This window comes from Gekko japonicus, unplaced genomic scaffold, assembly GCF_001447785.1.
Source record: "Gekko japonicus isolate JY-2015 unplaced genomic scaffold, Gekko_japonicus_V1.1 scaffold6, whole genome shotgun sequence".
Lineage (NCBI taxonomy): Eukaryota > Metazoa > Chordata > Lepidosauria > Squamata > Gekkonidae > Gekko > Gekko japonicus.
This window is the reverse complement of record NW_015166417.1, coordinates 2,892,866-2,920,242: the sequence shown is the minus strand read 5'-3', so window position 1 is coordinate 2,920,242 and position 27,377 is coordinate 2,892,866. Positions and strand designations below refer to the sequence as shown.

The window sequence follows — 27,377 nt, the reverse complement described above, 5'->3', positions numbered from 1 at the left end:
TTAGGGTGGCAACAGCACAAGAGCATAATCCACTCCCTCTCTACCATCACATCACTCTCCACCCTTACACATGAGCTTTTCAGCGTAGCTGGGAACTGCTAGTATGCTTCTGAACACAGTTGGTGCCAAAGTTATGTCTGACAAAGAAGCCTGCATTCTGATATTCATCTAAGAGTACGAAGGATTGATCATCTTGTACAAATGTGAGGTTTCTTGTGTGTCTAGCAATGTTGTTCAGTTAGAGCCCAATGCCAGTAGGAAGGCTTATAATGCTGTGTCCTGGGGTCAAAACAGGTAAGGCACTGGGAGATCCTTTAAGGAGCATGAGGGAGGCCCCCAGGTGTGGTTGATCAGAGCATTCCCCCAGGTGTGGTTTTCCTGACAAAAACTACTGCATGCTGTTCAGGAAAAGTGATGAGCTTCCTGTTTCCTTAGGGCAGGGGATGGGATTGTGTTCAGTCACCAAAACCACATGTTTGCAAACTCTCCCTCCTCTCCTCGTGGCTCTGGTTCAAATGGGATCTCCATGTGACTTCAGTACACAATCTCAGAGTACCATAGTAGTTTTGGCATCTTGTCTGTTTTAATCCTCATTAGTTCAACTGGTGTGTGTGGTGGGTTCTGACTCTTGAGTCTTCAGTTCTAGTGATCTGAGTGATCCACCAAAACTTCTACTGTTTGCTAGCCATGGAGGTCTTAGCCTATAAGCTTACCTAGTTTTTAGTTCTACCCATATTTTAACTGCTTTGACACTGTTACCCTTGGGATTTTAAGTTTCAAGATGAGGATCATCTTGCCTGAGTAGTGATCCACCTAGACTACTTCTGGGAAGAATGGCAGAACTTCTTGGCCCGCTTTTGGTCACATACTACTCCTGCAGCAGAGTAACAGATCTACATGATGTATTCATTCTGTGATAATTTAGGTCAATTCTTTTTCCCATTTCCAGATGCAGTGGCCAGGGCTATTTTTTCAAGAGGCAGAAAGGGGGAGTTCTTTAACTCTTCCCTTTCTTGTCATTTCTCTCCCTTGAATTGAAACTGGAAACATGAACGACGAGCATAAACCTGGGCAAATCTACCTGCTCCAGTAAAAAAAGCTAGGAGCCTTATTCTATCCTAATGGTCTTTGAAGATAGATTTAACATAAATTATGGCCATTATCTTTATATCATTCATAAACATAAGAAATGAAATTCCATTATTAGCTGGCTATTGGCCAGAGAACTGAGGCACTGAAATGTCAAAATGAGGAGGGAAAGTTATTAATGCTGTAGTGGCTCAGTGTTCAGTGGCTCTACTTTTTTTGTGTGTTAAACGCTTGCCCATTTTTTAATTGAAGCCAACCTAGTTGCAAAATTAGTTTATTGAAATTATACAGGTCTATTGACAGCTTCTCTGATTTCAGAGCAGAAACAGCCTAGAATATTTTTGTCTATAAAATCCCTGGACCCGTCTTTAGTCATGTGGAACGAGTGGCCCTGGATGGGGGAGACATGTCCAGCCAGGCCATCAGGTGAATTCCGCTAGCCTAGGGAGCCCTGAATGAGCACTCTCGGGGTGGAAATGTGTGCTCCCTGTCCATGCATAAGGCCTTCTTTTTCATGTTCTCCTCCTAAAAAACAAAACAAAAACCTTTCATCCTTATCCAGTAACTTCTGCCCAACAGCAGAGTATTTCACAGTATATTCAGTTATTATATTTGAATAAACGTGCCTCTAAGCCTCAGTTGACTTTAGAATTCATGCAGCAACAAGAATATGAATTTATCATTTTAATTTAATTTTAGAAGCTGCTGCTTTGCCAGATAATTCTGTACCATCCAGATAATGTATGTTGTTCTGAATGTTAAGTTTTTTCAATAAACACAAACCTACTGATCAATAAACCTTCCTATTTAAATTGTGTCCTTAGTAAGAACTTGCAGTATAAAGTTACACCTGCTGCCAGGCTTCCCCATTTAACCTAGCGTGGTGTAGTGGTTAGTCAAATCCAAACAAAACAGACCTCCCAGTAATCACACAACAAAGAAAGCAAAACTGGGGCCAATGTAGAGCCAATAATACACTCTAAAGCATAAGTAATATGCTGAATACAATTGCTTTATACTAGATAGTCACTATTAAGTGTACAAAATTTCCCCAAACATTTACAATAACAAGATAATACAATAGAATGTCAGTAGCTGCCAACAGCCCCAAGATATCAATGGAAATCCTAAACAGTTACTGTTGGCAGTCAAAAGAGTATAAGGCTTATTGAGCTAAAAGCTACTAGAGCTTGACGAAGCAGCCGGCTTGTGCTTGGTTTTGTGTAATGACTTCCTCATAAGCAGCTTAACTGATGTTGTATACAATTTTCTTAATATGTGTAATCTCCTGGTTTTTAAGATACTTCTCTAGAGTTGCTACCATTAATATAGGGACTAGCCCTTATTTCCTTGGACCATATCTCATATGGGACCTGTCCTTGATAGATATGGTCCAAGGAAAGCTGCTTATGAGGAAGTCATTACACAAAACTTTAGAGTGTATTATTGGCTCTACATTGGCCCCAGTTTTGCTTTCTTTGTTGTGTAGTGGTTAGTGTCAGACTAGTATCTGGCAGGTTTGAATCCCCATTCTCTCATGGGTACTTGCTGAGTGAACTTGGGCTAGTCATACACAGTAGTCTAATTTACCTCACAGGGTTGTTTCAGGGTAAAAGGGATCCATGTAACTCGCTTTGGGTCCTCATGGGGGGGGGAGAAGGTGGGGTGTATACATAGGGAAAATAAATTTTAAACTTTCTAATGTATAAGCAGGAGAAATGCAATGTGGCTTCATAAAAGTGACTAGAGTACAGTGCTTCTGCAGTCACCTTTGAAGAGGCAATTTAGCTAAATACATTTGCTGCAATCTCAGCTGTGCTGCTTTGGATTTCAAGCCAGAAACTACTACCTGGAGAAAAGTGATCACATCAAGAAGTTGTAGGCTTAGATCCTGTTAAGACTATTCTCCTTCTCTCCAGCTGTTACAGAGGCTTTCTGCTGCTGGCACTTCCATGTCTGCAAGATCAGTCAGTGTTTTTCTAGGATGCCTTGTGCATGTGGGACTGGCAGAGGAAGCAAGAGTTGAAATCTCCCATGTGGAAGCACCATTGGCTGCTACACCACTGGTTGACATACCAGCAGTGGGGAAACCAAAAAGGGCATTATAAGAGAAAGGGGAGAAGCATTCTCCAAACAGAGCCAATCAGGTTCAAATTGTCTCGGGTGTGCATATATCAACATGTATAAAAGAAGCTGCCTTTTTTCCTTATGGCTGTGGTGATAATTGTGATGTATAGGCACTACCAAATTCGAGATTTAGTATTACTAGTTTATAAGCTTTCATATGAACGCACACTTCCTCAGATACCTTCAGACCAACATGGCTGCCCACCTGGTTTTTAATGCCTTAAACATTCCCAGGTAACCCATTTCACAGACTTCTTGTGAGAATAAAGCTGCCTTGGTTTCCTGTGGGGAGGAGGTGGGTATAAATAAATAAAAATACATAACGCTGAATTTTATCACAAGGCTGTCCTAATCTATCCTCAGCACTGCTCCTAGACACGCCATGGAAATAACTACTGGATTATGTTGTCCTGCTATTGTAATGCAATTATAACTTGTTTAATTCTACTGAGGAAGAATTAGCATGGTTTCTGCATAAGGAAGTCTGCCTCACAAGAATTTAGAAGCATTTGAATGTGTCAGCAAGTATGTAGAATGCTAACAATGGTTTCTGCTAGACATATATATACTTCCAAAATGCTGGATAGTATTTAGATGGGAGACCACCAAGGAATAGTAGGGATTCCTATACATAGGCAGGCAATGGCAAGTCACCTCTGAATGTCTCTTGCTTTAGAAACTCTATGGGTTGCCATAAATTGGCTGCAACTAGGTAGCAAAAAAAAATAATGCTTTTTATGCATTTCTCCTGCACACATCTCCCTTATATATAAAAGCCGAATGGTGGTGGCACTTCTCTAGAACATTCCATACGCTCCAGAATTGGTTGGCGCCCTGGTGTGTCACTCAGAATCTGTCCCTATCCACTAGCTGCATTGCTTGAGTCTCGCCTCCAACATTCGAAACAGTTTGCTGTTCCTCTTCCCTCCCCCCGTAGCCAGTCAGAACACAGAGGTTATTTGCATATGCAGCCTCATTGGCCTTTGCCTCGGAACACAGAGGTCGTTTGCATATGTGACTTGATTGGCTTTTGCCTCTAACATTCTAAACAGTTTGCTGTTCTGAGGTAAAATGTGTCCAATCTCCAGGTGAGGGCTGGAAATCACTCAGAATTACAACTGCTTTCCAGATGGCAGAGATCAGTTCCCCTGGAGAAAATGGTGGGCTCTGTATCCTTATATGCTGCTGAGGTGGCCCCCGGGAGACAGCCAATGTGACATAGCAGTCAGGGCTTCAGAGCACGGGAGAGGCTGCAGGTGTGTGTGGGGTGGAAAGCTGAAGAGTGAGGGGGAAATAAAGGTAGGTTGATGATTGGCTGGGAAGGAGACAGGGTTGCCAACTTCAGGTGGGAAATTCCTGGAGATGTGAGGGATGGAGCCTGGAGAGGGTGAGGTTTCAGGAGGCGTGGGACCTCTGACAGGTACAAAGCCATAGACTCCACCCTCCAAACCAACCATTCCCTTCTGGGGAACCATTGTTGTCAATCTCCAGGTGAGGGCTGGAGATCACTCAAAATTACAACTGTTCTTTAGGTAGCAGAGATCAGTTCCTCTGGAGAAATGGTGGACTCAAGTGTCATTATACCCTGCTGAGGTCGCCACAGCAAATTGACACCGAGTGTCCAAGGCCGGGGCACCCGTCCAAAGCCTCTTTCTAGAGATCGTTGTATTTATTTCCACAACGGGCCTTTTTCCTAGTCTTTTAAATAATAAATTTATTAGCCACCTTTCTCCCTTGCAGAACTCAAGGTGGCTTACAGTGTTAATAAAACATAAAAAATACAAAACAACTATTAAAAACCTCATAAAATCACAGTTTAGTCAAGAGATATTTATTAGTCAAGGGATATTAGAACAGTGCTTGTTATGGATTAGTGACTGGTTAAAGAACAGGAAGCAGAGGGTGAAAGGACAATTATCACTAGGGTTGCCAGGTCTGGGTTGGAAAATACCTGGAGACTTTGGGGGTGGGTCCAGGAGAGGGCAGGGTTTGGGGAGGGGCCTCAGCATGGTCCAATACTATGGAGTCCACCCTTCAAAGCAGCCATTTTCTCCAGGGGAGCGGATCTCTGTCACCCAGACATCAGTTGTAATAGCAGGAGATCTCCAAGTACCACCTGGAGGTTGGCAACCCTAAAATTACAAGAAGGGTTCCGATGCCCAAACGCTTATACCCTGAAAATCTTGTTAGTCTCTCTTCTAAGGTGCTACTGAATTTGAACCTAGCTGTTCTACTGTAGACGGCTACCCTCTGAAACTATTAAGAGAAGGACAATTCTTGGGAGCAAGACAAACTGATCTAAACATTTTTATTTATTTATTATTTATTTATTATTTGTATTTTTATCCCGCCCTCCCCGTAGGCTCTGGAACTGGTATTAATTTGTGATTGGAAGGGGGGAGTACTATGTCTCCGCCAAAGTATTATCACCTGCAATTTGTACGCTACAAAATGTAGACTGTCCCAGTGGCCGCCCCTTTCCTTTGGCCATTTGGAAACAATGAATTCCTAGTCACGCAGAAGGAACCAACAGATTGGTTTGGAGTGGTCCAACGATGGTGAGATTCTGTGCCAAAAGTCCCAAACTCCGCATCAAAAAAGACCAATTCCTAGGCGAGGGAACTGTAATTCCCAAGTGCACACAAACGTTCTTGCATCTACTGGACGAGGGACACATCCTGTTGCCCAATCACAGGCCGTTGAGCACCGTTTTCGCCTTTCAGTTCACGATTCAGCCAACCGAACAGCTACTTTAGACGTTACGTCTCTATGGTCGGGGCGGAGAAAGAAGCAAGGTGGAAGTTCTCACTGCGCTTGCGCTTTGGTCGATTACGCTTGCGTGCTGACAACTCCGGCGGGGGCGGTGCTCTCGCGTTCGAGGAAAGGTGGTTGGTTGACCGGCTGCGTTTGTTTCTTTGTGAAGCCGGAAGCGGCCGCACGCGGCGGTTCAATCGCTACGCTTAGAGGGGAGGAAGCGGGATGTCGGTTGCCGCCGCGTGTCCCTTACCTCAGCAAGAGCAGCTACAGTTGCAGCCGCCGGTGAAGGCGATGCGCAGAGGGAGCCGGCCGAGCCCAGAAGGGGGGGAAGAGGAGAAGCCGCCGGAGCAGCCCGTGTGGGACCGGGAAATGACGTTTTATAGCGAGCGGCGCAGGCGGCAGCCGCAGCACAAGCGGCAACCAGCGGCGGCCGCAGGAACAGCGGGAGAAGAGGAGGAGCGACTTGAGCGGGAGCACTTCCGGAGAATCATCAACGCCTTCCGTTACTATGGGTAACCGAGGCCCCAAGTTACATTGATAGCCCATGGCCCTTAGTGGTGGCAACGCAGGGACTCGGTTTGTTGACCTGGGCCATGACAGCATCTCGGGCCTAAACACCCATTCGGCTTTCCAAGGAATTAAAAAGAGAAAGAGAGTCTGTGCTAGAATGCGCAGCAGTCTCGTCATACTGCAATTCTCAGGACTTGTTGCTGGGAAACATTGATAGCTGAAAATAAGTTTGTAAAGTAGGTATGGTAGGTGTGCCCTGACCTGAAAAGCCCATGCTAGCCTGATCTCACCTGATCTCAGAAGCTAAGCAGGGTCTGTCCTGGTTAGTACTTGGATGGGAATACTATCAAGGAAGTCCAGGATCTTTGTGCAGAGGCAGGCAATGGCAGACCACCTCTGAAAATTCCCTTGAAAATTGTATGAGGCTGCCATAAATTGGCTGTAACTTGATGGCAATAAAAAGTAGGTATGGCTTGAACATCGTGGAGCTTTTCTTGATGATGTGATGCCAGAAGAGTAGTCCCTCAAACTAGATGAGATTTTAGACTACTTGGTTCTTAAATTCTGAGCAAGTTCTTATTATTTAGTAGGTTTCTGTCAGTTCCCTCCATCAAGGAACTTTGGTTGTTGGGTTATTTTACAAGTTTTGTATGTTGGCCTCTCCAGATGAACTAGAGGTAGTTCACAGTCATTCTTTTCCTTGCAGTTTTATCATCACACCAATTCTATGGAAATAGGTCAGGCTTAAGGTCAGCCAGCAAGCTTTATGACAGAGCAGGGATATGAACTTGGGTCTTCGAGACCTGAGTCTGACAGTGTAATGAGTACACCACTCTGGCTTGACACTGCCCTGGTGATGGAATCATGTTTTCCCGCACTGCTGTGGCTGTGTACAAAGCCTCCATTCTGCTTGGCAGGGGTCTGCTTTGTAGCTCATTCTCATATCAATACCAGTCCTTCAGGAACTTTAAAAAAATGTTGCTGTTGGGAGGAGTGTTATTACAAGCTGCTGCCATGGTAGCTTATGTTGTTCTGTATGTTTCAGACTGAGTTAGCTGTACTGGTTTACCTTCACCAAAGTCTTGGTTTTGTAAATGCATTAGGAATATGTGTCTTAAATTATCAGGATCAGTTTTGTGGACTGGGTTTTTCGTTTTCTTTTTGTCTATCAAGGGATAAATAAAATGCTGGGTAGAGTTGGTAGTGAAAAAGGTAGCTCTTTACTTGCCCTCAAAAGTTTGTAAAAGGTGCAGCTTTTTAAGGTGGCTTTAGATGTCTTGTTTGAGCAAACAATGAAGTTGCATGTGGTGGTTTCTGTTTTTGCTTGCAATTTGACACGTTCTGGTTTGCTCTAGATTTTTGAAGTTGAATCAGGACTTGGCAGGTTTGTCTCTTGCACGCTAGCATCTCATGGGAAGATTGAAGCCTACTTCAAACATCAAGAAAATGGGTACACATATGCATATTGCATACACTTGTACCATTTTCTATAACATACAAGCCATTCTTTTATTTGTTGCATATTTGGTATACAGGGTCATGTCTCTTCATTCAAAAGGATGTCAAAGCTCTCAGTGGTTTGTGGGGGAAATGCATGTGGACTTTGTATGACAATGTAACATTAAATATATTTAGTCTTTGTGTGATAGTGAGCGTAGCCATCACTTTTTACCGATTTTTTGTCAAGACATGTTAAAGTCAAGTAGTGTTAGGCATGGTCTACTTGCGCTGAAGTAAAAGGTGGTAGAATGGTTTGTGTCACTTCAGACCAATGGAAGAGGGGGTTCTGAGATCTTTTAGTTGGAGATGCCAGGGATTTAACCTGAGATGTCCAGTATGCAAAAAGCTTTCAGCCTCAGCCCTTCCAGAATTAGCAGCAAGTAGGGAGGGTTATAAGCCTGACATGCTTTAAAAAAACTTATATAAAGTCTTATGGGGCATTCAGAAACTGGACCCACTCACAGCCTAATGTAGTAGAGTCTGTCTTCTGGATTCTGCCATGTGTGCAGAAAGGTGTACAATACATGTTTTTTCAAAGCCCATAGATGTGCATGGGATTTCTACTGAAGTTCATATGAGGTGCTCATTGCTTAAGATTTCTAGATTTTTAACAGGTATGATCAGCTCAAAATGAAGTGTTCTTGGGGCCTGTTGTTTTCCTAGAAAGAGGCCTGACTACTTTAAGCCTCCATGTGAAATCAGATGTACTTTATACTTACTAATTTGGGCTGGATGTTGACCACAGTTTCTTGCTCTAGAATATGTATGCTTTGGTTCCACAGAGGAATGTAATGTCTATTCTTTTACTAATCTTGTAAATGCATGATTAAAAACTGAGACTCCTGTGTGAATATACAGGAATAATAGCAGAGAACTTCAGTTTTCTTCCAAGTTTGTACTATTTTCTGGTGTTCGTGTTAAGTGTTGTCTTTTTGTTTTTGTTTCCAGAACGAATATGCATGAAAGAGTGAACCGTACAGAGAGACATTTCAGATCCCTTCCAGCCAGTCAACAGAAATTGCTTCCTCAGTTCCTTTTTCATCTTGAAAACATTCGTAAATGTATTGACCACAATCAAGAAATCTTGCAGGCAATTGTGAATGACTGTACACATATGTTTGAAAACAAAGAATATGGTGATGAAGTAAGAATTTTTGTTTAAAAGTAAATATTTATGTGCTTCTTTATTTAATCCTGAATACTTACTCTAAAAAGGTATTCCCACTACTTCTTTAATAGTAACCTATTTGAAGAGTCCACATAGTACTCATGTCAAATGTTAATAATTATATTCTTACAATTAAGCCAGTGTGCAGTCCAAAGAGTCGCACACAATCAGTGTTCTTGAGTAAGGGCTATATTAAGCATTTGTTGTTTGTAGCGTATTGACATCCTGGTCTGCTTTTATTCATCATTGGATAATGCAGTCTCAATGCACTGTAGTAATCGTCCGTGTTCCCTCTAAGCTGAGTTAGTGTGAGCTAGTGCACAGTTTTTTGACTTCTGGCTCACACATTTTTGTCATCGCTTGGGCAGGATGGCTCCAGAGTAAATTAATTTATGCAGTGGCCAAATTGCTTCTCACAACTGTAAAGCCAGTAGATCACAAAGTAGAATTTTTGCTCACAAGACTCCACAGCTTAGAGGGAACATTGGTAATTGTTTGTGACTGGGAAATCCAGTTGGAAACAATCACTGCAAAACAAGCCCTGGAAGGAGAGAACAGTTGTTTTCCAGTTCAGAAAAGTATCCCTGTCTGGTCATCTGAAGAAGTTACTCATACCAGGTGAGTGGCCTGAGCTTCCATTTGGTGCTTGCCTATTTTAATGAATGAATGGTCTACTTCATATTTTGTCATGGAGAGCCATGTGTTGAAAGTTAATCAGAGGGCATTCAGCTGATTTTATTTAGGTCTCAATTACAGACCTGAGTTCTGGTTCTAAAGATGAGAAGCAAATTGTTTATCATCTCTTCAATATTATTGCTGTTTTGTAGTTTTTGCAGTTACTTCATTTGCTTAGTTTCTACATTGGTACTATTTCTTTGGATTTTTATCAGGAAAATGAAAAAATTTCACCCGCCTCAACTTTTGACATGGACAAATTAAAGTCTACGTTGAAACAGTTTGTAAGGGACTGGAGTGAAACTGGGAAATCTGAGAGAGATTCCTGCTATCAGCCAATCATTAATGAAATTGTAAAGAACTTCCCAAAGGACAGCTGGTAAATAATTTTGTTTATTTTGCAGAAGGAATGCTCAATAACATATGTGTTTCTAAAGGACTTTTAGACAAATAAGCTCTGAAATGCCATTAGGAATGATATACAGAAACTCACTTAACTGTATAGCGAGAAACTGCCTATGACTTCGGTGTATCTTTCTAATATGATCTTGTTCAAAATTGATCCAGCAGTTCAGTGCAATACTGTGGTTGCATGGAGAACACCCTACTTAATTTTGACAAGATAAACCTTGGATTAGTAGTAAGTATCAATCCCATGTGTACTCATTGCCTTAAATTTTATTTTAAGAGGAGTAAGTTGAGTTATGGCTTCATATCTCAGCTGCTAGGTTCTCATAGAAACAAAGTTGGACTAAAAAGCTGTCTTGTCCATCCCTCTGTCCTGAGGCAGAATGCCACAAGCGGAAAGCAGGTGCACCACTGGAAGATATAAAGCAAATGGTTCCCAACGAATCTTTCAAGAGACCAAGCCACACATTTGAGGGGAAGCCAAATGATGTCCTCAGCCATAATCTAAGAAGAATGCAAAAGATGCTGTAATTTACAAAGTGCTTATTTTGTAATCTTTCTATCCTTTAATCTGAGGCCTGATTGCACTGGTTATAAATAGCCAGTGATTTGTTTTCTGAGCTTCCTTATATAAAAACTGTGCATGTCAGTCCTTGACTTTAGAGTGCCTCTTCTAATGTGTCACTTGACTGTCTTGACAGAATTCCAATTGTGACCATAGTCTGAAATAACTAGATTTCTTCAGTTTTCCAACTTTTAACTTGCAGTCATTGCTACTGCTTTATCTAGCCAACTAAGAGAGTTTTTCACAAAGATAAAGGCTCAAAAACTCATACAAAATATAACATGAATACCCTTCCCTTGTTAGATTCAAGGCATTCAAGAATGTCTTCAGTTATAGAAAAGCCTACGGTAAGTTTTTATGCATTTAAATAAAAAGGTTTTTTTAATCATTCTCCTCTCCCCAGCTTAGTGGGAAAAATATTGCCTTATAATCGTTTCTTAAAAGTTTTATAGAAATGTTTACTGTTAAGAGTAAGTACTGAAAACCTTCTGGAAAAAAAACCCCTTCAAGCTAGCTATTCTACATGCACATCTGGAAGGTTAAATTTTTGGTTTACTGAAATGTTTTCACTAGGTTACAGTATGTTGTTTTTAAAATTATTTGTATACAAGAGGAACTGGATTGCTAAATAAGCTAGACTGAAAAGGCTTGAGTCTGTTTTTAGAAAATCACAAGATGCCGTTAGAAACCCTAATGCAAAAGTTTTAAGTATATACCTTTGACTGTCCAGTGGAAGTGTTTTGTTGTGTCCTTAATAGATGCTAAAATTAATAAATAGTAAATCAAAGAAACTGTATAACGAAAATTCTGATAGTTTTTTCGTATTTAATTGAAATGGTTGTCATTTTGGAAAGTGTAGACCATTGTCCATAAACAGTTTTTCGTTTAAGTAGGAAGCAATTTTTATTTTCTAAAAAAAAAATAAAAATCAACTATCTAGCTCTACACAGCTTGTATGTGGAGCGAAGGATGTGCATGCACTATAGCTCTCAAATTACTCCTCCTGACTGCAACAACTTATTCTGCATTGTAGGGTTCCTTGTGGAACTATTTTGGGTAGGGGAAGGAGCCGGGGACCAGTATGCAGCATTCTGCTAACCTTTTGAATGCTTACTTTTGCCTGAATTACACTTGTTTCATTTCGTTTCTTAGCTATACAATTTCAAATCATTTGGCTTCTTTTGAAATTCTAACTATTTTTGTAGAAATGGTGAAGTACCTAGCTCAGTTGATCACAGATATAGGCACTTTGTAGAGTTATAGTTAAGAAATTCATATTATAGAAAGTAAAGGGATTTTTGCTTATTTAATGTGAATAAACAAGTATAATTTCAGGTGTGAACCTTAGTATGTTCGGGATATTGGTTGTGCTAGAAACAACTTGTAAAAATGGCAGTTGAGAAAAAAATGTTTAAGTGTTGTATAATCTTATTTAAACCTATGAAACTCCTCATTTTTTGATTATAATATGAGTTTAGCTTTGTGCTGCTGAAGAAGGTTTCTATCCTTGGGCATTTATCTAGCCCAAACAAATATTTATTAAAAATTCATTTGTGGAAAACGTTCATGAAATAAGTTTGTGTTGTGTCTTTAAGTCGGTCACAAAAACTGTTCCATCTTCATTTCATCGTCTTTAAAAAAAAAGTGTGATGTACTTTGAACAATCTAAAATATTTTTATACTATTTATAGTTACACCCAGAAACCTGAAATTAAGCAACTTCTCTAGGGGGTTTTCACTGTCTGTTTTGCTTCACTGTTTGTTTTGTATTACATTTTGGGTTAGTTTGTATGATTTTAACTAAAAGTACTTTCATTTAAATGAAAGTAATGAATTGGCAGAATTACAATTGCAATTTCTTTCATATTGGTTGCACAATATTTTGAAACATGCAAGTAAACTACAGAACACCACTTTAGCATTAACTTTCAAGTAGTTCTGTGAGCATTAAGAACATCAGAATTTCAGGTTTCTTGAAATTTTAGGCATAATATTTTGCCCAATAGTTAAAGAAGTTAAAGAATGAGAAATAAAGCATAGTTCTAGCATCTGCTAGTTTGATATAGCTGAATTTTGGTAGCTTAGCTTTGGAATCATCTTCCTTAGCCAGAGGCCTTTGTATGTTCAGCAGTCCTTACAGAGCTATTTCTTATGTGAAGCACAAAGAAATGTGTTTCCCTCTACTTAAATGAAAAGAATAATTGTGGTTGGGAGAACTCTTCAAATGCATTGGAAACTAATGCATCTGAATACGTTTCAGAACACTGAAAAACTTGTTAATAATCAGAAAACCTGCATTTTTCATGAAAATGACCTAACGAGACAGTTTTTGAACCATGTTGGTAACATAGGTGGAATCAGGGGTCTTTTGGGGCCGGAGCGCGCCGGAGCACTGCTCTGGGAGCCCAGGAGTTGGCACAAATGGCAGTGGCAGCAAGCCCCGCCCCAGTTCTCCATGCTGTAGCCTGTTGCTGGTGTCCCAGGGCCCCCGCCGGAGCGCTGTGGCCACCGGAAGGTCCGTTGCCTGCGCCAGAGCACTGCAGCCCCAGGAGGCCCGTTGCTGCCTCCCCGGGGCCCACGTTGGAGCGCTGTGGACCCGGGGAGGCCAGAGAATGCCTGTTGCTGTCTCTCCGGGGCCCACGCCAGAATGCTGTGGCCCCAGGGAGGCCCGTTGCCGCCTTCCCAGGGCCCACGCTGAAGTGCTGAGGCCCCGTGGAGGTCAGAGGAGGCTCATCGCTGCCTCCCCGGGCTAGCGCCAGAGTGCTGCAGCCCCAGGGAGGCCAGAGGATGCCCGTCGCTGCCTCCCCGGGCCAACGCCGGAGCGCTGTGGCCCAGGAGAGGCCAGAAGAGACCCCCCACTGCTTCCCCAGCAGACCCCTGGATGGAATACTGGTTAGATGATAGAAGTTTGGCTGAATTTAATCTTGGCTCACTTTTTATGCATGAGTGTGGCATAGCCATTAGAGTGTTGAATCAGGCTTGGAGAGATTCAGGTTCAAATTTCTACTAGTCAGGTACACTGGATGACCTTTGCCTAGTCATTTGAAGTCTAAGCTCCCTCTCAGGGTGGTTGTGCAGATAAGAGAACATACACCATTTTTGAGCTCTATGGAGGAAGGCAAGAATAAAAATATAAAATATCTGATAGCCATTTTGCCCTGTTACTGATTTTAAATATTAACCAAATTACCTTTGGCAGTGACTGCATTAGTTCAGTCTAGGGTTATTTCTCTGACCTTCAAAAACATTGTGAGAGAGTACCAAATTTAGCAGTTCTCTCAAATTTATTCCTGTTTGGATTTAAGGATCATGTTTTTCTTGTATCAAGGAAATGGAACAGGGGTTCTGCTGTATGCAAACATATAGGAAGCACAAACTCAGTTTTAGGTATAGTTTAATAATGCAATAAACATTTTTTACCGTATATAGGAAAAACAACTCTGAAGATGGATCTGTTTACTCTCCCATTTGTTGGAATATATGGCTGACTAAGTTTAGGAGAGATCTCCAATAATCCAGATAAAAGAGACTGAATAAACTGAACCACAGCTGTTTATTCTGCCAGGGATAGATAATAAATGCTTAATGATTATTTTTGTTGTGTTTCAGGGACCTCTCCAAAGTTAATGTTCTTGTACCTGGTGCTGGGCTAGGTAGACTGGCCTGGGAGATAGCTATGCTCGGTTATACTTGCCAAGGAAATGAGTGGAGCCTCTTTATGCTCTTTTCTTCTAACTTTGTTCTCAACAGGTACTTAACTTACTTTTAGTTACTGGTGGTTGTACATATAACTCTGTATTCATATATATGTATGTGTATCTAGATAGATCAGTAGGCTATACTGCAAAATTAATGTTAGCTATATTAGTTAATATACATGTAATCAAATCAACATTGTGTAGCATTTAGAGCAAGGGTTTCAAACCTATGGCCCACGGGCTGGAACCGACTCACCCAGGGCTTTAATCCAGCCTGTGACTCTCACCCTTCTGAGGGAGATTGTGGCTGCCGAACTTTCCAGCTGGCTGGGCCTTTTCTTTACCAGTTTCTCCTCTGGCAGGAAGCTCCTCTGGGCTAAAGCACAAAAAAAGTTGCAAAGAAAATGTGGAATGGATTGTCCTTTAAGGTCTCTGGGCCCAGATAAGCTACTCTGGGACTGGAATGATAACCCCCAGAGTGGAATGGTGGTCCCTGGGAGCAGCAGCTGTGTTCTGGGAATGGAATTCTGCTCTGGAGGCTGTCATTCCAGTCCCAGAGTTGTCTGTCTGGGCCCAGAAACCTTAATGGAAAATCCATTCCTCATTTTCTTTGCAATTTTTTTTGAGCTGCATTGTATTTCAGTGGAGTGGAGCCCAAGTAGTTTCAGTTTCCAGTGTTTGTATGCCAGCTGAAGTTGTCTCCTTGCAAATTAAGGGCAGATGTTTTGAGCCAGCTTGTCTCTGCTGAATGGACCTAAGAATGGGTGCCTGAGTGAGTATTCTAACCTGGGAACCCACAGCCAAAGGGGGACATTACACAGGAGCCACTGCCACTCTGAGTAGGCTGGGGGGGTGGAGCTTGCCATGCCCAGCCATTTCATGTTTTCCTATGCTCAGAGCATTTTATATTTTTAGTTTCTGCTGTGATCCTTGTGCTTTTTCTTGATGTTTTATTTTTAAAAAATTGCATTGCCAAATCCCACTATCCTCCCACCTTTTCATTTTAGGTAGGCATCTTTTAAGGGGATGGGAGGTTTGGAAGGTGTAAGTTATCAAAGACTGTTGAAGAAGAAGAAGAAGAAGAGGAGATTGGATTTATACCCCGCCCTTCACTACCCAAAGGTGTCTCAGAGCGGCTTACAAACTCCTTTCCCTTCCCCTCCCCACAACATACACCCTGTGAGGTAGGTGGGGCTGACAGAGCGCTGACAGAAACTGCTCTTTTTTAAGGACAGCTCTTATCAGAACTAACGCTTGCCCAAGGTCATCCAGCCAGGTGCAAGTGGAGGAGTGGGGAATCAAACCCGGTTCTCCCAGATTAGAGTCCACACACTTAACCACTACACCAAACTGGCTCTCTAAATAAACAGAACATGACAAAAGTGTTACTGTTTTAAGCATGTTTGTATTTTAAGTTTAAAAAACCCTTTAATTGTGTTTGTAGGTGTCATTTACAAAGTTAATATCTTTGTTACCTGGCATTACATTTTATGACACACATGGCCTGGACTGACAAAGTAGCAGAAACCAAGGGGGGAAAAACACTGAACCTAACAATGAACTCCAAAACCAAGCAAAGGTTAGTGAAAAGGAGGGCCAATATTAAAACCTTTCCATAAAAGATAAAAAGAGGTACATGTATTTTTACTTATGAATGCTGTGGCAACACAATCAAAGAAGGAAATTTTTGGACCACAAGTTTATAATCACTGGGCTAGTGATTGCACTTTAAAGGTCTTATGTGCATATTTACCTTGTGCCTGGTGATTTTACTTTTGAACAATTTACTTTATGGTCCTCATTGAATCTATACTTTGTATATATTTCTGATTGTGTTTATGTGAAAATAATTATTAACCATCTTGCCACATATGTATGACCTCTGAGGAAGGCCTATTTGGCCGAAACGCGTAAGGTCAACTTTGTAAGCCCTTGATATTGTTATATTATATACATTGGTTGTAAATGGGCCTCTATATATGTTTTAAAATTTGTTATTATTATTAATAAATACATGTACCTCTTTTTATCTTTTATGGAAAGGTTTTAATATTGGCCCTCCTTTTCACTAACCTTTGCTTGGTTTTGGACTGGCCTGACAAAGTCCCATTTATGTCAGATCCAGACCTCATAACAAATGAGTTTGACACCCCTGGTTTAGAGTGTTGGCCTAGGATCTGGGAGACCGAGGTTCAAATCCCTGCTCTGCCATGGAAGCTTCCTGGGGCAATCCAACATTCTCAGCCTAGCTTACTTCACAGGATTGCTGTGAGGATAAAATAGAGAAGAGGTGAATGTTGTAAACTACTTGGGTTCCCCATTAGGGAGAAAAGTGGGTATAAATAAAGTAAATAAATGATTTTTAAAGAAGCAATTAATGTCAAATATTCCCTTCTTCCATATTGTTTACACAAAAGCAGACTAGTGAGTTGCGCATTAGACCTCCATTAGAGTCCCAGTTTGGTGTAGTGGTTAAGTGCGTGGACTCTAATCTGGGAGAATCGGGTTTGATTCCCCACTCTTCCACTTGCACCTGGCTGGATGACCTTGGGCAAGCCGTAGCTCTGATAGCAGCTGTCCTTGAAAAAGAGCAGTTTCTGTCAGCGCTCTCTCAGCCCTACCTACCTCACAGGGTGTCTGTTGTGGGGAGGAGGAGGGAAAGGAGTTTGTAAGCCGCTCTGAGACACCTTTGGGTAGTGAAGGGTGGGGTATAAATCCAATCTCTTCTCTTCTTCTTCTTACTTGCCTGCAAGCAACCAAAGTCTGTTGTAAAACTTGAAGTTTATCAGCTGGCTGTTGCCCTGATGCCCAAAATTCATTGAAAGCTTTGCTGTTCACTTGGATGTGAATTGCACCATTTCAGCCAGATGGACTGTGGCAGCAGATATGTTTGTGGTGCCAGTATAATTTTATATCTTATAAAGGAAACCAAGAGATAACACCATCCTGTGGGACTAATTTGTTGATAAAGTAACAGTGCAGTCCGAAACAGAATTGCATACCCTTCACAACCTAAGAAGGATATAACTGTCTTTAGGATTATGTTGTAAGTTGTTTTAGGTTGGTGATCAAAATAAAGCAGGTGTCACCCTGACCTGGATAGCCCAGGCAAGTCTGATCTCGTCAGAAGCTAAGCAGGGTCGACTCTGGCAAATACTTGGATGGGAGACCTCCTTGAAATACCAGAGGCGGGAGATGGGGGCAGGCTTTAGTCAGCCACCTCTCTGAATATTCTCCAGGCCCCCAGTAGGAGGGGTCAATCACATGAGGTCGCCATGACTTCCAGGTGCACACACAGTCACCAGAGGTCACCATGACTTCCAGGTACACACACACAAAATACACACACCCCCACCAAAATAATAAAGCAGGTGTCTACTAGAACCTTAAAGACTAGCAAAATCTGATTGTAATTAAATTTTTAGGTTGACATATGTAAAGCCTTTAAATACAGTGGATTCTAAATTAGTACCATATACCTAATTAACATATGCTGTTGTTCACTTATTAGAAAATGTTTAATAGCTTATAAATGTGAAACTCTGGAAGACCCAACATTGCAGTACAATAACATGCTATGATTTGATCCTTGGATAATATTCAGATTTTTTTCTGGGTCTGGGGAAAAAATTAATAAGTATTTGCCACTGTGCGCATCAGTTTTACATGTCAAATTTCTAAATAAAAAGTTAATACCATACAGAATATATTAACATTTGTAGTAAAAATGCGGGTCCTATTATGACACCCCATTAAGTACCTTTAATGTGCACATGGGTTTTAGTGTGCCCAGCAAGCTTATTCCCATTTTCCCCAAACAACAGTTAGCTTTCTCATTGTGCACTGCATCTCAAACTGATTTTGAAAGTCCCCTTGTTGTATTAAAAAGGAGGTTGAGTTGGCTTAGAGCATCTTTTAGTAGAGAGAAAGAGTGAAAATCTTGTTTGATGAATGGAAGGATCTGTCCATATTTCCAGACTGCAGTTTATGTCTATTATATTTATATTGTCTGAGAACTACATTGCTGTTATTGAAAAATGGCATGCCACTGAGACACTGGCTCCGTATGTAGTTCCTCTTCCACCTTGGTGAAACGTGTGACATGGTGTCATCACATAGTGCATTTCCCTGCCTCTGCTGCAGGGGGAAAAGCTGGGGAGCACACAACATAGCATGCATCACATATTTCACTACTGTGTGTTAGGGAGAGGAAGAGGGGACTGCTCACGGGTCAACTGTTCTTGGTGAAGGCCCTGTGTTTCTGCTTTCTTGTTCCATTATTGGTTTTCTACAAGAAGAACTTCTGAGAGCTGAACTACTTGACTTCCATCAAGATTTGTCCCTGTGTGTTAAGATGGGCAAATGTCTCATCAAGACGAAATTTCTTAGATGTATGTACTTTTTTTGTACATATAAATTGAGCATTACCAGTCATTAGCGTTTTGTGCATGTTAAAATTTGGTTATTGCTTTAGTACTTTCACATTATTAATCTGGCATAAAGACTGAGGAAATAGAATACTCCATAATTATCCATTGAATGCCTTGAAAAATGTACATTTTTTAAAGAAACCAAATTAAATCATTGTTTAGTTGGGAGTTTTCCCTCTGTATTTATGCTACAAGGCCTCCTGTCTTGCTAGTATGGGAGATCTGATTGGTTAGCCATGACCAAACATCAACAGAGATACTTATAAGTGTAAGGAAACAAATGATAATTTAGGACTAAATAGTAAGATCTGTCTTGCTAAAATAAGCAAATAGCTACTAGTAAATGCTATTGTTACATTCTCTATATAATTACACTTTTGTCTCTGTTGCAAGTATGTGCAGTAAGCTAGACACTAAGATGCTGAGCTATGGATCAGGAAGTCCCTGGTTTAAAATTCTCCTATGTCATGAACTGGCACTAGGCAAGCCATGCTTTCTCAAGTCCCCATCTGTAATATAGAAATCTTTAACAAGAAAATTATGTTTATGTGCTTTGAACACTTGAAAGCACTGTATGAAGTCTTACATTGCAATATAAATAAAACAATAAAAACCAAAGCAGCTTTATTGAATACCATAACTGTTGAATACCACAAATGTAGCCTTTTTAAATTAAGAATCTTAGATCTGAGTGTATTTTTCAGTTAGTTATGGAAGTGTCCCCCCATTGCTTCTTTATAACCTTTTGTTACATCTTCTAAAATGAAGGAACGTCAGACGGAGTATCCAGTGTGAAATTGCTGAATTAGTATTCATTAATGACTGTTTACTTCCCAGGTCTTAAAAGGGATCCAGGATTCCTAATGTACAAAAGGTGCTAATATCTTGCATATCCTTCTGTAATTTGCCATTGCCTCTTCTTATTTTCTGCTAGGCTTTGTTACTCTTACTTTGCCTGTCTTTCAAAGTTGGGAGTGACCCTCCTCAACTCTGAGTGACTTATTAATATTGTAATTCAATCTGGTTTCAAATCAGCCTCTCTTTATAACAAATACCTTCCCACCTCCTGTTTATGTATCAGGTCATCGGATTTATACTCCAGTGCTTCTGATGAGGCAATCTCATGAAAGTTTACCCTGTAGTAAATTTTATTAGTCTTTAAGGTGCCAGTGGGCTCTTATTTTGTTTTGCTCACGCAAACCTCTGGAATTAACTTAGAGGGTGTAACATGTATACTGGTGAGAGTCAGAGCGCAAAAATATTAAATATTGCAGTGTTTGATTGTCTTTGAAATGATAAGGCGAAACTGTTGTTTGATAATCGTATTACAGATGCACTGAAACTAATTCGTACAAACTATATCCCTGGATTCATCAGTTTAGCAATAACAAGAGATCTGCTGATCAGATACAACCAATTTATTTTCCTGACGTTGATCCTCACAGTCTTCCTCCTGGGGCAAACTTTTCTATGACAGCAGGAGATTTTCAAGAAATCTACTGTGAGCATAGTAAGTAGAAAGGAGGGGGGACTTTAAGGATAATGTTTGTGAACCTGCTTTGTACTGTATGCCACCAGCGGTAGAACTAGGAGACTGTGTGAAACAAAACGTCAGATTATGTGATTTTTAAAAGGTTTTATTTGTTTATACTGTTAAAACTTTTACCCTTTGTCTTATGATTTTCTTCTTCTGAAATTTCTTTTGATAACTGGCCTTTGCTTTTAGTAATTTTTTTTAGTTAAACATAAGGTCTAGAACGTTTTGGTTTGTCTAATTCAAAACCAATGTATACTTGCTTGCTAATTGATATAGCTACACCCCCATGTGGTTGGATATTGTGCTATCATTGTGCTATAGCAGTAATTCACAACTGGGTTTTCTGATCTGTGCAGGAAAATCATGTTGTGAATGATTGCTACAGCACAATATTCAACCAAGTGTGGATGCAGTATTCAGAGACATGGAAGATACCAGCACAGGTCTGTTTTAAGTAGCCTTGTGGTTATTTTCTAAACTTTACTAATTAACCATTTAGTTACTGAGGAGAGGGGCTGTCATTTGAGGAGATTTTTCAATGATGCTTATATGTTGGACATGTGGAGTTATAACTAGTTTGGTGTAGTGGTTAAGTGCACGGACTCTAATCTGGGAGAACCGGGTTTGATTCCCCACTCCTTCAGTTGCAGCTGCTGCATGACTTTGGGCAAGCCATAGTTCTGTCACAGCTGTTTTCTCAGGGACAGGTCTGGAAAGAGCTCTCTCAGCCCCACCTACCTCACAGGTGTCTGTTGTGGGGAGGAGAAGGGAAAGGAGTTTGTAAGCCGCTCTGAGACTCCGAGTGAAGGGCGGGGTATAAATCCAATCTCTTCTAGTTCTGATTAGTAACATGGCTGCATATTTTTTTTGGGGGGGTGTCTTTTAATGTCCATTTCTCTGTCTGAATTTGGGAAAATGAAATGGTGAGATTGTGACTGAGGATTAGATGTAACATCAACTTGATCAGTAAGGAACATGACAAATGGAATAAGGAGTGGGTTATTTGCACATAGTATATGCCTATCCATCAGTCACTCTATCCTGAATGATCTCCAGCTGGAATCAGTGCTGTATGTGTTTGCTTATGTACAGTAAGCTTATGGCATACTTTATTTGTGCATGCGAATCTTCTTTATTTGTGCATGCGAATCTTTTACCTGTTACCTATGAACAAGTTTGGGCAGCTTACCTAATACAGTGGACTTTGCCTATTTTAAAGGCCAAATACATACTTGTAATGTTTAAAGAGGTCATGTTTTAAGGTCATGTCATTTCTATTTTAGTATGAAAATCAGAGGGTTAACCTCAGAGCCCAAAGCAAGCAAAAAAAAAAACACCACCCCTCTGGGAAATGATGGGAATTTACCTCTACTTCTGTGCTCATGAACCTTATCTGTCTGTGTTTGTAGTACACTTGCAGTGTAAAGGTTGACATCTAGATAACTTTCTTTTTTCTTTTGCTGTACAGACATATGGGATTGCATAGCAACCTGCTTCTTCATAGACACAGCACATAATGTCATAGAATACATTGAGACAATATGGAAAATACTCAAACCAGCAGGAATTTGGATCAATTTAGGTAACTTACTATACTTTAGGATGATCTTGTTTAGTAGAAGAGAACATGGTTTTTCCATTCATGGGTAAGAGTAGAGGGAGAAGCTTGATCTGAAGACCTGCTGTATGAATACAAACTTCTATGGCATGTAGAAATTGGTTTATATAGCTGTCTTTAGCTGTTGTTTTATAGTAATTTTACGTAAATGAATATTTTCAGGCTCTTGTTGCTTGATCAATACAGAGTAACTTTGGACTTCTGGTCTATGGCGGCGCGCTAAGCAGTCGCACCTCCCGGACCTCCCGGGGGTGAAGCTGCGCACAGGCAGAAAGGAGGGGGGGCGATGTATCGCACCCCCCAGGGGTCTGGCGAAAGACTCCTGGCCAAGGGACTTTTCAGAGGTTGCCTCTTCGCCAGCGCGATGCTGGGGAATCGAGGTGCTTCTCTGTCCCCATGGTCCCTCTGCCGAGTGTCCGTAAGGAACTAGTGACGCTGACTGGAACAAGCGCAGGAGATCGAGCGGCTAAAACGAAAGCAAACCGAGGTCGGATGACCGAGTATGAATGTGAGTCGGTTTAGAGCGATTTTGTTAAAGTTAAGAAGAAAGCTCCCCCACCCCACGAACTAGAGAGTAAAGCGAGTGGGGGAGGGACCCCTCCCATGTGCACAAACTCACAAGCGAGATCGGTGGGGGGAAGCGGAAGCGGCAAAAACTCTTGGAAAGACTTACCAAGGCATGTGCGAGCATATGAGCGCACATTCAGAGACTTGTAAAAGTTTAGCGAAAGTAAACAATCGATAAAGATGGCGGGGAAGAGGACGGAGGAGAAAATTTCAAAAATGAAACCAGCTGAGAGTCCAAAACCGGAAAGAACCACCGAGCTGGCCAAAACGATGGCAGAGTCCCTGCGCCCCCTGCTGGAGCAGATGACTAACCTCAAGGAGCAGCTGTCAAAGATGAATCAATGTATCACCACTCAGCAAACACAACTCAATGAGACTCTTAAAATCTTGGATCAAACAGCTGAGAAGGTGACTATCTTATGAGTGAAATGAATGTGGTCTATAGGTCCTACTCCATATACAGAAAGAAGAATAATCTGCCTGGGGAAATTGTAATGAGATTCTCGAGGAGACACGTGAGGGATTGCATCCTAAGAGCAACGGCGGGGACACCTTTTAAAATTGGGGACAGTACTATTCGGATTCTGAAAGACATTCCATTTGAAATAAGACAACGGAGAAAGAAATACAAAGATTTAATTCTTTTTCTTCAAACGAATGCAATCAGTTACAGGTGGTTATACCCAGAAGGCGTAACCTTCAAACTTCAGGAAAAAAAGAAAAGATTGACTCTGTTTCCAAAGCACAGAACTTTTTGAGAATCCAGCTGGGTGAGCCAGAGGAGATGGATAAAGAGGAAAAGGACAGTAAGTCCAGCGGTGAGCTGGACTCGGGGTCTTCTGGAGAGGACTCTGTCTGAGAAGGGGGCAGCAGCTCCTGAAAGTCCTTATAAACTGCGGAAGAGACAAGATAAGAAAAAATAAGGGTTGAAGGACTCTGAATGGTGCCTCTGATAAATATTGTTCTGTTCTTTTTAATATGGGGATGCTGAGGGGGTTTTTCATAACAGTTAAATTTAAGACTTAAAAGTTATAAAAGCATGTCTGACTAAGTTCATCAAATGTAGCATTTTAAGAATTGGCATTGTATATAAGTTAATTTGAGGATCTCCTCTCTTGGGTTTTTAGTTAGTAGTGGTTATCTTTCCTTTCTCCCTAAATGTAGTACCCCTCCCTTTTGTAGTTTGTAGTCTTATAGAAAATGCAATAAAAAATGCCCTCCGGGGGGCAAAAAATACAGAGTAACTTTGATATTTATCTCTTATAGAAAGCCACTGTAGTGTAATAGTGTCAGACTGGGATCTTAGACACCAAGGTTCAAAGCGATATTATGCTGTAAAGCTTGGGCTAGTTACTTCTTCTCAGCTAACCACCTCACAGGGTGGTTGTGAAGTGGGAAGGAGAATGTATACAACCCTGAGATCCTTGGAGGAAGGAAGAGATAAAATACATAAGAACATAAGAAGAGCCCTGCTGAATCAGACCAGTGGTCCATCTAGTCCAGCACCCTGTCTCACAGTGGCCAATGACTTCCTCTGGATGGCCAATAGCAGGGCATAGAGGCCGAGGCCTTCCCCTGATGTTGCCTTCTGGCTCTGGGATTCAGTGGGTTAGTGCCTCTGAATGTTGAGGTTCCCCTCAGTCACCATGGCTAGTAGTCATTGATAGACATTCTTCATGAATCTACTTAATTCCCTTTTAATAATACATATGACCTCAGTCAGTGGGTGCGAGAAACTGAAGAAACTGAAGTATCTGAATTGTCTGGAGTGCTACATCAAGATGGAGGCTGTCATTCTTTGTGGTAGATAGGCACATTCTTTTTGGATTCACCTTGGTGCCCTGTTTTCCCGAAAATAAGACCTACCCAAAAAATAAGCCCTAGCAGGATTTCTATGCATTTGTGGTATAAGCCCTAGTGTGTCTTCTTGAGAAAAAATAAATATAAGACAGTGTCTTATTCGGGAAAACACGGTATGTACTGTTTCTGTTCTACTCTCCTGTCCTTCCCATCAGTATTAATTTAGTTGAAATCTGTTCAAGCAGCTTGAAAAAGAGCTTATTAATTGTATTTGTATTAAAGGTGCTGATCAAACAAGTTCTAGTAAAGATCTGTACAAAGCTCTGCAAAGAATTCATTAAAAGCTTTATTCAGCCTTAGTCTACCTGCTTGGTTTATGCATACCATCTCTGACGTGAAAATGGGAGTGAGTGCAAAACGCAACCTGTTTATAGTTGAATTATTAGGGATAATGCAAGAGCCAAGATAGAAGATGGGAGATGATGTAAGATTCTTCATTGCTGCCCTGTTCCAGGGAGGCATTGTTCCATCTGTGAGTTGGCTGCATAGAACATATGCTACTAGTTTCACATTATCTTGATTGGTTTCCTGTTGGCATATGGACCCAGGACAAAATCTGATGCTTGATCTTTAAAACCTAAACTGTCTTAAGCCCAGGAATCATCAAGGACACTCCACCAACATGAACCTCTCCCAGTTTCTGAAATGCTGTATGTGGTTATGCTGGGTAACACATTTCCAGCAGTGGCAAGAAAATGACAGAACTCCCTCTTCTGGAAACTTTGCTTTGTCTAGTTAATGTTGGCCTTCAGTACCAGGGAAAAGCTGTTTTATTATGGACAGTATTTGTTTTTGATGTACACTTCCAGAAGTTATTTATGATAATTTAGCTACATTTGCTGTTGTGTTTCTTCTGTCAAGTCAAGTCAAGTCAGCCTTTATTGGCATAAAATGTTTCTTCTGTTTTTATGTGTTTTTGATTTGAGGATTCGATTTTATGTTGTGGTTTTATCTGATTGTGAACTGCCTTATTAGAAAATCAGCATGCAATTATTATAGACAAATAATGACCAGGATCCAAAGTGGTATTTAGTATGCAAGGGATTTGTACTACTTTGACTTAGGACAGCTGATCTCCAATGCAACATCATTACTTCTGAAGCTAATTTCAGTTTCAGAAGCAGTATGTGTGTGAGGAGGTGGGGTTGCGCACCAAAGAACCTTTTTAGGTTTACTGAAGTCAGTTGTCAATTTTTTTGGTTCCTGACCATGTCTCTGTGAGATCATGTGCCTTCCAAATAGGGAATGTTAAATATTTTTTTAAATTGGGAACTATAAATACTGATATTGTTTTAATATAAATCCATTGGTAGAAATTGACCTGGGATTGGATTAAAGCTGATTTAAAAATAAAAATTTCAATGAGCCAGTGGCAAAAAGTTTAAAGTAACTAAAAGCTGTTTTTCCAATATAGCGTTCAGATGTGCCCTTGATCTACAGTACTCATAAGGCATATAAAATTTAGAAATGTCATTGTCTGAGATTGGTTGAATAAAAGTTACTGACCCCTTCTTGAATTTGTCCCTTTAGGTCCTCTTCTTTACCATTTTGAAAACTTAGCAAATGAATTATCTATTGAGTTGAGTTACGAAGACATAAAAAATGTTATGTTACAATATGGATTCCATATAGAGGTAAGTATTTATATACTTAGTACACTAACAGTGCAAGCATTAACAGAGTTACATCCTTTTAAACCCATTGGATTCAGTATAGGAAGGTGTAAATTCTATTTAGGTTTGCTCTGTAAAAATAGGATAAAAACCTGTCAGTTTGAATTCATTCTCTCATATTAAGTGTTATACACTGTCAATGCTATTTATCCTTGTACTGTTATGATGCTACCCTAGTAACATTTGTTTCTGATTAACAAATGTTTTGGATATCTCTGGTCATCAAGACGAATCAGGTGCCTGCTAATTTGAAGGTAGTTTTTCTCTATTATTTTTCAGAGGTGACTACAGAGTTTAAACAATGCAGGTTACTGGTGATACCAGACAAAAGAGTACAAGTGATGTGGTAGGACAGAAGAGACATTTTTGCTAGAATGAATAAAATGTTGTCTTTTGTATTTTCAGATGGAGAATGAATCTGTTCTGACAACATATACTGTGAATGAGCTGTCCATGATGAAATACTATTATGAATGTGTGATGTTCGTGGTTAGGAAACCAGAAAGCAGTATATGATTATCCAGGAAAATATGATTATCCAGGAAAATGCTGGCATTTTTTTAATGTTAGCACAAATTGGCCTCTTGGTGATGACTGGACACAGCCCTATATCAGTGGTGCCTTCTCATTCCTCATGGAATGTAGCTGTTGTCTTTTTTCCCCTTAATATGCCCTTTGATCTCCAGTCTACTTCTTGATAGTTGTATTCAGGTAATGAGCATGGAGTGCAAATGTGCATATGCTTTTTCTTTTCATTCTGATAAGGATGATAATTTTGATACGCCATAATTGACATTCAGAATTTTCTGTAATGTACACACAACCGTCCACTCCATGTATCTCTGAAAGAAAATATAATATGAGAGGCGCAGCTGTTTTTGGGTTCTGCATTGGCTATAAGACAAAAAAGAAATCTAACATTTTTTGGATGCTATTCAGGTAACTTTTGTTTTTCTTAGGAATTTAGCAAATGTGGAAAGCAATGTCATGCAAAGTTAGCCATCTGTTAATCAGAAACTTGTGGATATATAATCACTTTGTAAAAGTGAGTTATGTATGTCTTTACAACAGCATAAATTCATGAAATTGCCTGTTTTGGGGACTGAGACTGAACAATGGTGCTTGGAACATTTGGTCCATAATCTAATATAGTGATGTGCAGCAGCAGTTATTGGAACTAAAGCTTGTCTAAATT

The 27,377-nt window shown here is 40.6% G+C and overlaps 1 protein-coding gene across 1 annotated transcript; it reads left to right on the top strand.

Moving 5' to 3' along the window:
• The first annotated feature begins 5,570 nt into the window (after nucleotides 1-5,570).
• Nucleotides 5,571-27,046, top strand: CARNMT1 (carnosine N-methyltransferase 1). The gene is made up of 8 exons (XM_015411571.1): nucleotides 5,571-6,485; nucleotides 8,932-9,127; nucleotides 10,042-10,205; nucleotides 14,409-14,549; nucleotides 20,259-20,437; nucleotides 21,933-22,046; nucleotides 26,040-26,143; nucleotides 26,588-27,046. The coding sequence occupies exons 1-8, from the start codon at nucleotides 6,196-6,198 to the stop codon at nucleotides 26,696-26,698; spliced, it is 1,299 nt and encodes a 432-aa protein (XP_015267057.1). The 5' UTR covers nucleotides 5,571-6,195; the 3' UTR covers nucleotides 26,699-27,046.
• Nucleotides 27,047-27,377: the final 331 nt, after the last annotated feature.